At 37.2% G+C, this 11,661-nt stretch overlaps 1 protein-coding gene across 1 annotated transcript in view; it reads left to right on the top strand.

Moving 5' to 3' along the window:
- The window catches only part of LOC107600037 (cadherin EGF LAG seven-pass G-type receptor 1-like), a 45,298-nt gene that overhangs the window by 14,234 nt on the left and 19,403 nt on the right, over positions 1-11,661 (top strand). The window contains exons 2-4 of the mRNA XM_016291803.1: positions 4,886-5,043; positions 6,751-6,914; positions 7,014-7,139. Coding sequence (XP_016147289.1) covers positions 4,886-5,043; positions 6,751-6,914; positions 7,014-7,139 — 448 coding nt within the window. The remainder of the gene's footprint in view (positions 1-4,885; positions 5,044-6,750; positions 6,915-7,013; positions 7,140-11,661) is intronic.

Genomic DNA, 11,661 nt, shown 5'->3' with positions numbered 1-11,661 from the left:
TACCATGGCATCCAGCCCCAGTGGAGCTGGATGAGTCAGAGAGAACCAGAGGGGACAGTGCGATGTCTCTCGAGTCGCAAACGAGGTCCACCTGAACCTGGCCAAAAACTCCATATCTGCTTCACCACCTCGGGGTGAAGCCTCCATTCCCCAGGCCTCGACCTCTGCCTCGACAGGATGTCTGCTCCCATATTGAGATGCCCAGCATGACCGGCCTTCTCTTACTCTCGCAACTGCAGTGAGTATCGACTCGATCCGTGCAGGGGACAAACGTGCCTGCATCGTGGTCAAATCCGACACCATGCCCAGATAAGTGGTCATCTGTAATGGAGAAAGCACACTTTTCTTGGCGTTTAGTCTTAACCACAGCTCTTTTATGTGGCTGAGAACGACATCTCGATGCCAAACCGCCACCTGCTCCGATTGAGCTAGTATCAACCAATCGTCAATATAATTCAGTATGCAGATGCCCTGGAGTCGCAGCGGAGCCAGAGAAGCATCCACACACTTCGTGAAAGTGCGGGGTGAGAGTGCAAGGCTGAAAGGAAGAACTCGATATTGGTAAGCTTTGCCCACGAAAGCAAACCTCAGGAACTTCCTGTGATGAGGAAGGATGGAGATATGGAAGTATGCGTTTTTTAGATCGATCGTGACAAACCAATCCTTGGATCTGATCTGAGACATGACCTGCTTGATAGTGAGCATCCTGAACTTCAGTCGCATGACTGAGCGGTTCAACTGACGCAGATGAGGAGGGACCACCTCGATGGCCTCCTTCCTCAAGAGAGCCTTCCCGAGCAGAGCCGGCAGATGCTCGCAATGCATGCAGTCAGCTCCCTCGAGAGCCGACTCTGCGTGCTTCGCTATTCTGTTTATTTCACTCACTCACTCACTCACTCACTCACTCACTCACTCACTCACTCACTCACTCACTCACTCACTCGTTCACTCACTCACTCACTCACTCACTCACTCACTCACTCACTCGTTTGTTTGTTTGTTTGTTTAATAAATTATGCATTTTTCTAGTTTAAGATGAAAGTTTTGGTCTAGAACAAGGGTAACCATAAAATCTATAAATAAAAGGCATTTAAAAAGTTGCAAAAATAAATGATGGGACAGTAAAAAAAAAAAAAGCTTCAAAATGATTATAAGTTATAATGATTATAAATAAGTTGAAATCTGTTAGTATTAATAAAAAATCAACCCCAGGGACTTTGTGTGTCAGTGGTTGAAGCAAATGCTGAGAGAGATATTCATATTTAGCAACAGGAAGGCAAAAAGAAAAATAGACTCGATTTGTACCATGTTTAGACGGCACCTAATGGAAAGTGGGAGTGCTTTTGCCGTAGGAAAGAGTCTTTTCTGTAGGAGTGGCAGTGATAGTTTAGATAAAGCTGCTGTGCATTAAAGTGTGCCATGCTGTGAGTGAAATCTTACACACAACAAAACTTTTCTTTCCGACTGTCACTTTCATGCCATGCGTTACACAGTCAGACAGATGGCCCACATCTGCCCTGAGCTAGGTGTTTAGAGCCAACACATGGCACATAGATATATCTCCTGTAAACAGCTTTGATCTGTGAGCGCATGAATTCATGCGTGTGCGCGCAGGATTCTGTAAACATCCAGAATCGTCTTTATATTATCAACATAATTATGAAATGAGATTTAGCAGAAGTATTACAGGCCATAAACCTCAAATTTTGCTGGAACATAAAGAAACCTTATCTTGAACAGGTTCCTTGAATAGGTTCAAGATTTGATCCAGTCGCTACGAAAAAAGAAATTCATCACTTGCAGGTTACATAAAAGGTATTAACTGAAACATGTCTGTAATTTACATAATTTTTAAAACATAATTCAAATTTTATAAATATTGAGATGGCATAAATCAGATGAGTACATTTTAAGAGCCTGGTGTCGAGACGAGAATAAAAAGAAAAAGGCAAGAATCTGAAACGGCTTGTGATGTAAAGGATTATTTGCAGTTTGAACTTTTGTAGAAAAAAATTAAATTAGCACTTTAGCTATGTGACCCGTATTTGTGAGTATTTGTGACCCGTGCTAGCAAAATGAGTCGGAAAATGCATGGGCTAATTTTGAGCTACAGGCAGGGTGTGAAGTAACGAATTACAAATACTCACGTTACAGTAATTAAGTAGTTTTTATCAGTAATTGTACTTTTTTGAGTAATTTAAAAATTGTGTACTTTTACTTTTACTTGAGTACATTTTAAGTGATGTATCGGTACTTTTACTCCGCTATTTTCCTCCGTTTGTGGTCGTTACATGCTTATTTTAATTTTATCAATCAACGTGATTGGATAGAGAGTAATAGTTCTCGTGACTTTCGTCAAATCAAATTGTGCATAGAAAACTTTAACCGCCAACTGTTTATCATGGCTGCTGGAAGAGCATTCTTAATATGTTAAGGTAAATTTCGGATTTCTGCTTACTAAATGATTTGTATATATGCTTGCCTATCTACACGGCCTGAAATTTGGTGTGAGGTTGCGGGTATTGCGTACAGTGTTAACTCCTGCAAGTGTCACGTTCGGTAAATTCCCGCTCACTTATGAGACAGCCTCGTCTCTCTCTCGCGTGCGTTCTGCAGCAGTCACTTGAATAAGTCGTTGTTGTTGTTGCTTGTTGTACTTGTTGACTTTTGATGAGTTTGAGCGCGTGATGCGCGCTGTGAAAAAGTGTGTTGGAAACACAAATTGAGGACCAAATCTGCACTTTATTGATGACCCATGGCATTAATATACTGCATCTGTGCCAGCGCGTGATGTAATAAAACTGCAGCGCGTTAATAAAGGTTTTTTTTTAATCCATTTTATACAACAGGGCTCTACAGTGCGACCATTTCAGTCGCATTTGCTAAAAAATATTTAGGAGCACCAGTGCGACTGACCAGATCTTCATCAAAGGTTTCTATGTGTTTTTGCAGCGTTGAGTAATGTATCAGACATATCTCACGAATCCTTTCATAAGCAAAGTGGGTGTAAATAAAAGATTCATTGTGCAGCGTAGAGAGCTTTGTTTATTATAAATGTGAGATACCGATGAGCTAAGATGAGTGACAGCTTTTAATGATTTTTAAGGGAGTTTGTAAATGTGATACTGATTTAATACAACAGTTAAATAGACAAGAAGTTAATATTAAGTGACTTACATTGTCTGACTATAACACTATTGTCTGATTTTGCTCTATTTCGTCGTCGAAAATAGTTTGAAACAAAATCGCAGCGGAGCCGCTGCGCATCTCCATTCAAACACAGCGGTGTTTCGTTTATGAATGAACTGCATTTTTAAACTAATCTTGCTAGTCAGTGATTCATGATTACCCATTCATAAATACTGTCACTTGCTTCATTCCTGAATGAATCAGCCGTTCGAATGAATCAATTGAATGAATGATTCAGTGATAAATTAAGTGACTTGTCGCCACCTGCTGGAGGATTGCGTTTCATTTTTAAAGTATCTGTTCAGTTCTTTAAATCATTTAATATTTCTATATTCAAGATTTTTTTTAAACATTAATCTTAACATGAATGTATGGATTTAATTGCACTCATGCCACCTCTGATCCTCATTAAATGTCTGAAAGTACACCTACAAGCCACTTTTGTGTTCTTCTGTGCTACCTCTGTACAAATAAATTTTAATATTGATTTCATTTGATTAGTAACTTATTCTTCTTATTGTACTTGTTCTTATTCTATGGTTTTATCTACAATTTTTAAAAAGCTTATAAAATATAATTTTTTAAAAAATTTGACAAAAGATGACACTTTTAATAAAGATAGAAAAATGCCACTACAAAGGTAAAAACTAAATTCTACTGTAAATCACTTTAAGGAGTCAAATATCACCTCATAATGGGAAGGCTATTTATTGATCAAATTTTGGTGCTTAAACTTAAATTTTTTAAGTTAGGAGCACAAGCACTCCTAAAAAGAATAATAAGCGTAGAGCCCTGTACAATCCACCTTCATTTAGGAAGTGCACTCGCGCATAAACAATTTTCAAGTTCAACACTTTTTGTTCCGTTCAGTTGTGGATGCTGCTGATTCACCGAGACCGCCACGGCTCAGCAAAGAGACATGCGTGTGTGTGTGTGTGTGTTTTCCTTTGAAAAAGTTTCCCCAGAAATACTTCGCTATTTAATGCATTTTTCCTTACAAATTGTATTATCAGCATAACAATTCGAGTAAATGTGTAAAAGGTATGGCATGATACCATCCTTCTAGAACAATGTGCATTTATGTTAAAATTGTAACATAAATTATCAAGTTTAGTTATTCTTATTTCTTAATGCAAAACGCTAAAACTGGCATCATTTTGGAGAGAAATGGGCTCTCGGACCCAATGCTCCAAATAGTAATTAAAAATCTAAAATTATCTTTAAAGCATGACAAAGCATTATTAAATCATAATAAATAAAAATTTTATAGTAAAACTTTATTACAAAATGCACTCTTTAAACATATGCCGAACAGTCATGAAAGTGTACTTAAGTGGCCTTTTATTTCATTAATATTATATTATCTGCAAGTACAGTTTTAAAATGATACTTTTAAGATGAAGTACAGTACAATTGCATTTTCAATACATTTACGCACAAGTGGATGAAAAAAGTCTTGCTAGTTTTGCAAGAACAAACAACACTCATTGTCTTCAAAAAGTGTAAAAATATAGTTTCAAAATGTGCTTCTGTGAACCTGTGCTCATGCTGTTTAGTTTTAATTTAGTTCCTCTTGCATTATCAGCACAAGTTTAACACTGTTAAGCTGCTTTGACAATCTGTATTGTATAAAGCGCTATATAAATAAAGGTGACGACTTTAATCTGTAACTCATTTCCATTTCTTCTCTTTTCAGCCTAAGATAAGTCATTTGGGGTTGCCTCAAGGTCCGTCGGGTGAGAAGGTGGCAGTAGTCGCGGTGGACGACTGTGACATCGCCATGGCCGTGCGGTTCAGCAGTCAGATCGGCAACTACTCCTGCGCTGCCCAGGGCACCCAGACGGGACAGAAGAAGTGAGTTGATCCCTCTCTCTGTGTAAATCAAACAAGAACTCATTCTCATGATAATTAGTCTTTGGTAATTGTTCACAATTGCAATTTTGTTTACTCTCTCACACCCATTCAGAGTCCTTCAGGACACACGTCCAAAAATCTTTCATTCGTGAAAGATCTTCTCATAATTTAGGTGGCAATTGCAGCATCAGATGTTGTTGCATGCTGAAACACGGCTGTGCATTAAAACACTTCAAAGAAAGAACAACAGATAAATGTGAAGGTTTAACCCGTAGCTCTAGTCTGATAAGCACCGACCTGTTTTATACTGCATGGCAACATTCCATTCCCTATGGCTGTGTTGTCATGGACACAGTGATTGACAGACTGGCTAGGAGTCATGCCCTCTTTCACCTGTCTTCTTTCTTATAAAGCTTTTTATCATGCTGTGATATTAAAGGATATCAGATGGGGTCAAATATGAGAAAGTACTGTGGTAATCTTATTGTTTTATGATAATTTACATCATACACTAATGCTCAAAATGTTACTGTTGGAATCTATATGAAACTTATTGGTCATATAAATGTTTATGTTGTTGGTGAATTTGATATTGCCAACAAAATACTATTATATACATTACCATTCAAAAGTTTGGGGTCAATGAGATTTACTTTTTTTTAATTTAAAAGAAATACTTTTAGCAAGGACACATTAAATTGAACAAAAGTGACAGAATAGACGAAAAAAAAATCACAGCTCACGGCTTCCATATATTACGCAGCAAATGTCTTCATCTGGGATAATAATGTTTTTTGAGCACCAACCAGCATATTAGAATTGTTGCTGAAGGATCATGTGGCAACTGTTTAAAATTACATTTTAAAATATTTAAAATACAGAAAACGGTTATTTTAAATTGTAATAATGTTTCACAATATTACTGTTCGACATTTACTAATACATGATCAAAAGTGTGTGTGTACAGAGTTTTGCGCGGTTAGAAAAATCTGTTTGTGCAAGTACTATGCTGATGATGAAAATCATGTCACAAGCACTGCACGTATACCCTAACGTATGCATAAAAACTCAAGTATAATTTGAGCTTTAGCGTATGCACACAACCGAATGCATAGCCTTTTAAAATATGCACCATTTGACAGAGGTGGGGGACTCGAGTCACAAATTTAAGGACTTGTGACTTGCTTGACTAAATAAAGAAAATGACTTGACTTGGACTTGAGATCCAGTGACTTGAGACTTGACTTGATTACATGTGTGACTTGCCCCCACCTCTGCCATTTGATAGTGTCTATGAACAGAGGCACCTGACAAATTTGCACTAGAAAGGTTCATCTTTGTCAAGTGTCTGTGATTATTTCTCTCACAAAGTTACGAAAGATAAAAATGTCTTTGAAGTCTTTGTAAAATGTATTTTAAAGTAGAGTTACGAGTACCTCTTAACCCCCTCACACAAGTGCTTGCCAATTTGTTGTTGCTGTTGTTTCCAGCCGTTTGTTTTTGTTGTTCTTGGGCCACCTTACCAACTTGTGGACCAACTAATTAGTAAAAAGGCACATGAAAAATCGTGCGTACTGTACTGATTCGCACTGTACACATATACTAGCATGAAAACCAAAGTATACATGCAGGACAGCTCACTAGATTGCCATTAACTTGTTGGAGAGTTTGGTGGCACATTTCAAAGTTTTTTTTTCCCCTCTTTAGGTCTTTGGATCTCACTGGGCCTCTTCTGCTTGGTGGGGTGCCCAACCTTCCAGAAGATTTCCCCATATGGAACCGGGACTTTGTGGGTTGCATGAGGAACCTGATGATTGACAGTAAATCCATAGACATGGCCAGTTACATCGCCAACAATGGCACCACTGAAGGTCTGACACAAACCATAACAATTCAAAATCATAGTGGGCATTGTGAACTTGTTTTTAGATTGTTGTAACTCAAAAACCAATGCATTTATTTATTGTCAGGTTGTCCAGCAAAGAAGAACTTCTGCTATGAGGGTTTGTGTCAGCATGGGGCTCAGTGTGAAAATAAGTGGAACACCTATTTTTGTGACTGTCCTGAAGGTCGGGGCGGCAAGAACTGTGATCAGGGTAGGTGGGACTATTTGGTAGCGTGCCAGTGGATATGAATGCATGTGCATGCATGCGCCAAGCATCCGTGTATGGGTTTGTTATTTTGAGCTAGGTGTTTATTGCTCATGGACTGAAAGGAAGCAGGCAGTGGCGTTAATGTGATGGTGTTTCCTGAAAGGGAAATGTCTTCTCAGATAAGCATCAGTCAGGATCTGCTTTCTTTCTTTGTCTGCCCAAAATCAGCCTTACAGATATAAACTCCACATACTCAATAGCAATATTTGAGTCGATTTGCCAGTGTTTTTCCCATAATGCCTGTGCTCTGTGCAATAGTGTAATCACTCTGTGCCAACAAAATCAAAGCTTTTACAACCTGTTGTTTTGGCCTTTTGGGTCAAACCAAATAGTGAAACCAGATGTAATTTAGGTTCTGATTTATACGAAAGAAAAATCCTCAGATAATCATAATTTTTAATTGTTATATGCTAAGGCAGCATCCTAAAAAATACATCATAAGTGACCACTTGTTAGCTTGTTGCGAAGTTAATGCCTTGATACTCTAATAAATGTAGAAAAGACAAGACTCAAATATTGGGTAAACTAGTACATTTTTATTAGATTTAACTATTTTTATCGATACTTCTCACTAATTAATATTAAAATGTAAGTATATTGATATGTTTATTTCTAATCTGTATTTTTCTCTAATTGATTTACACTACTAGCATGATTCTAAGGAAACAAGTTGATTATCTAAAAAGCTTACATAACACACACAAATGCTGGGTGAATTGTCCAGTTTTAATAAATTTTGCTATTGAGTGATATTTGAGGTGTCGCAACATACCGATAACCATGATATTAAAAAAATTAAATATTGTTTTCATGTAAATATTACACATTTGATAGTATCATAAATAATCCAGTGCTAAACTCCCTCTTCATCTCTCTGCGTTTATGTTTTGAGTGTGATTAAATTGGCAGAAAAAAAGAAAACAAAATAAGTTAAAGATGAATTTGACTGATTTTTTTTCTCTCGAAATTTCTATAGATATTGTGATAATGTCAGTATCGTGAGTTCTATCGGGAGCCACTATTATCTAAAAGCTAATATTGTGACAGCCCTAAATAACATATATTAATAATTTTCTCTCAACTAGTCAGTTTAGATTAAATTTAGATTGTACAGTTTTAAGAAATTATTGACTTATATCGAAACTACCTTTCTTATCGAAGGTTTTGGAGAAGGTGGTTCTATCTCAACTTGCTTCATATTTAGATTTGAATGCTGTTATAGATATGTTCCAGTCAGGTTTTAGGTCTCTCCATAGTACAGAATCTGCCCTTCATAAGGTTTTTAATGATATTTTATTCACAGTTGATTCTGGAAAGGTAGTTATCCTTATAACTACAATTTCACAACTGCATTTGATACCGTTGATATTTTATTGCAGCATTTGGAAGATGTTGGTATTAGGGGTACTGCCGTATATTTGTTTAAATCATATTTAAAAGATAGGTCATTCTCAGTTTGCCTTGGAGATTTGTGTTCTTGATCAGCTAAATTACATAGTGGTGTGCCACAGGGGTCTATACTTGGGACTATTTTATTTTCATTATATATGGGCCCCTTGGGCTAATTTTTCGTAAATAAAATATTATGTATAATCTATATGCAGATGACACCCAGTTATATTTTCCAATAGATCAAAATGGCTCTCAATCCTTTGAAGGACTTGTTCAGTGTTTAGGTGAGATTAGAGCCTGGTTGGCAAGCAATTTTCTTCATCTTAATACTAATGAGTGTGTTGTCTTTGGACCCTCTTCTTCTTCCAAGGAAATTATAAGTAGGCTGGCCTCTATGAGGTTAAGTGTTTCAGATCATGTTAAGAATCTGGGCGTTATAATGGATTCGGCTTTAGTTTTAGATAAACAGGTTACTAGTGTTGTAAAGGCTACATTTTATCAACTCATAAGAATCATTTCTAAGATGAAATCAGTTCTCTCGTTTAAGGACCTGGAGACTTTTATTCATGTTTTTCTATCATCACGCATTGATTATTGTAATTCTTTATATATACCTAGGTATTTCACAGGGTCAATTATCTTGTCTTCAATTAGTACAAAATGCTGCTCCTAGACTTTTGACTTGCACAAAGAGGAAGGAGAGAATTAACCCCAGTTCTGGTTTCTTCAGACTGGTTGCCTATAAAATTTAGAATTGAGTTTAAGGTGCTCTTGATGGTTTTTAAAGCGCTGCATGGTATTGCTCCAAAATATATTGTTGACCTTTTGATTCCTTATCAAAATACAAGAAATATGAGATCCTCAAGTCAGATGATTCTTCATGTTCCTAAAACTAGATTAAAATCAAAGGGTGATAGGGCTTTTTCAGTGGCTGCCTCACGATTATGGAACCCTCTGCCAGTGCACATTAAATCTTCCCCATTTGTGGATGCTTTTAAGTCTAGATTGAAATTGTATCTTTTTAGTATAGCTTTTAAAATTGATTAGAGTTATCAGAATTTTATTTTTTATTTAAATTTTTGTTTGTGTGATGGTATGTAATGATGCTGGAAAGCACTTTGGTCAACGGCAGTTGTTTTAAATGTGCTATAGAAATGAAATTTGTATTGTATTGTATTGTAACTCTTCCACCATGCTTGTTGCAATGCATTCTGGAATTGCCATCTCTCTTAAAGATACAGCAAAGCTGTCTTAGATTCAGCTCAAAATGAGGTATCTTAGAACATAACATAATTTTTAAGTAGACAGCTCTTTAGGTTTTGCAACATCATTTAATTGTCAGTTTTGGAGTAACTGTCAGTCTAGATTAAAACGACTGTTTCCACACATGCTCACAGCTACAGGAAATACAGAGCCTTCTGTTCTTACTTCATTCTTTGGTGGATTTGTGAATTCAGCACTCTTGCGGGTTAGGAAAACATGCTTGTCAAAGTTTACAAGCTAATAAATTTGCCACATTTTCCATCTTTGGCAGTCAATACTGATACATACTCAACAGGACTTTACACACTACTTTACAACTCTACTGTGATTAATTGACAGATGTGTTGAAAGTGGGTGTGTTTGCATGTGTTTGAACAACCCAAATGATAGTGTACCTAACATCCCCACTGGCTGTTTTTTGTGGTTGGACATTCTGTAAGTCTTGGGGCACCCAAACAACAGGGGATAACATGAATCTTGCTGTTCTCATTCAGGTCCCTCCACAGGCCTGTTAGGGCAGCACTCCTTTATAAATTCTGGATTTTCAAGTAATGTCATCTAACAAACAACAGTGTTGACTGAAACAGAATTCTCCAATTTTAAGTTTTGGCAGGGAAGCGTGCCTGCCAGGAATGGGTGTTATTTTTGATGCTGATTAGATGGATGCCTGAAGTAGCCCAAATTTAGCTGTTTTTTGTGGTTGGACATTCTGTAAGTCTTGGGGCACCCAAACAACAGGGGATAACATGAATCTTGCTGTTCTCATTCAGGTCCCTCCACAGGCCTGTTAGGGCAGCACTCCTTTATAAATTCTGGATTTTCAAGTAATGTCATCATCTAACAAACAACAGTGTTGACTGAAACAGAATTCTCCAATTTTAAGTTTTGGCAGGGAAGCGTGCCTGCCAGGAATGGGTGTTATTTTTGATGCTGATTAGATGGATGCCTGAAGTAGCCCAAATTTTGCAGTTTGTTTTCGTTACAGGATAGCTCTGTTTTAGAGCTAATGGCTTGTTTCCAGAGCGAGCAGAGCATCATTTAGATATTATCACGTCTACACTTGTGCCATAGCACAGATAGAGTGTCCATCTCTAGTAAAACATGTAATTCTGCCTGCATAGGCTGGCAGTTCATTGGCGACTTTTCAAAATTCAGTCACGTTAGTGTCATCTGGAAATATTTGTGATACTTCAGTTCATTATATAGGGTGACCATACGTGCTCTTTTTCCCAAGACATGTCCTGGCCAGGATTTCATATTGTCTAAAATATCCCGGTTTTGTTTTTGTTTTTTCTGTTTTCATACTTGCTTTCGACTTGAAACAGCGCTGCGCAGACCGTTTTCTATAGATCTCACCCTCTCATGTGCCATGATTGGTTATGTACAATGCATGTTACATGCTACTTTTCGATCATTACCTACAGCAAGTATGAAAACAGGAAAACAAAGCCAAAACCTGGATATTTTAGGCAATACTGAAATCCTGGCCATGAGCATGAATGGAAAAAGAGTATGAATGTTCACCCTTCATTATGCATCTTCACATTTCAGAAATGTTCAAATTTTTGGAGAATCATGGTTCAAGGCCAAAGTATGTATGTGTATATATATATATATCGATCATTACCTACAGCAAGTATGAAAACAGGAAAACAAAGCCAAAACCTGGATATTTTAGGCAATACTGAAATCCTGGCCATGAGCATGAATGGAAAAAGAGTATGAATGTTCACCCTTCATTATGCATCTTCACATTTCAGAAATGTTCAAATTTTTGGAGAATCATGGTTCAAGGCCAAAGTATGTATGT

Source organism: Sinocyclocheilus grahami, unplaced genomic scaffold (assembly GCF_001515645.1).
Source record: "Sinocyclocheilus grahami isolate Dianchi unplaced genomic scaffold, SAMN03320097.WGS_v1.1 scaffold276.1, whole genome shotgun sequence".
Lineage (NCBI taxonomy): Eukaryota > Metazoa > Chordata > Actinopteri > Cypriniformes > Cyprinidae > Sinocyclocheilus > Sinocyclocheilus grahami.
This window is presented reverse-complemented; position numbering and strand designations above follow the sequence as displayed.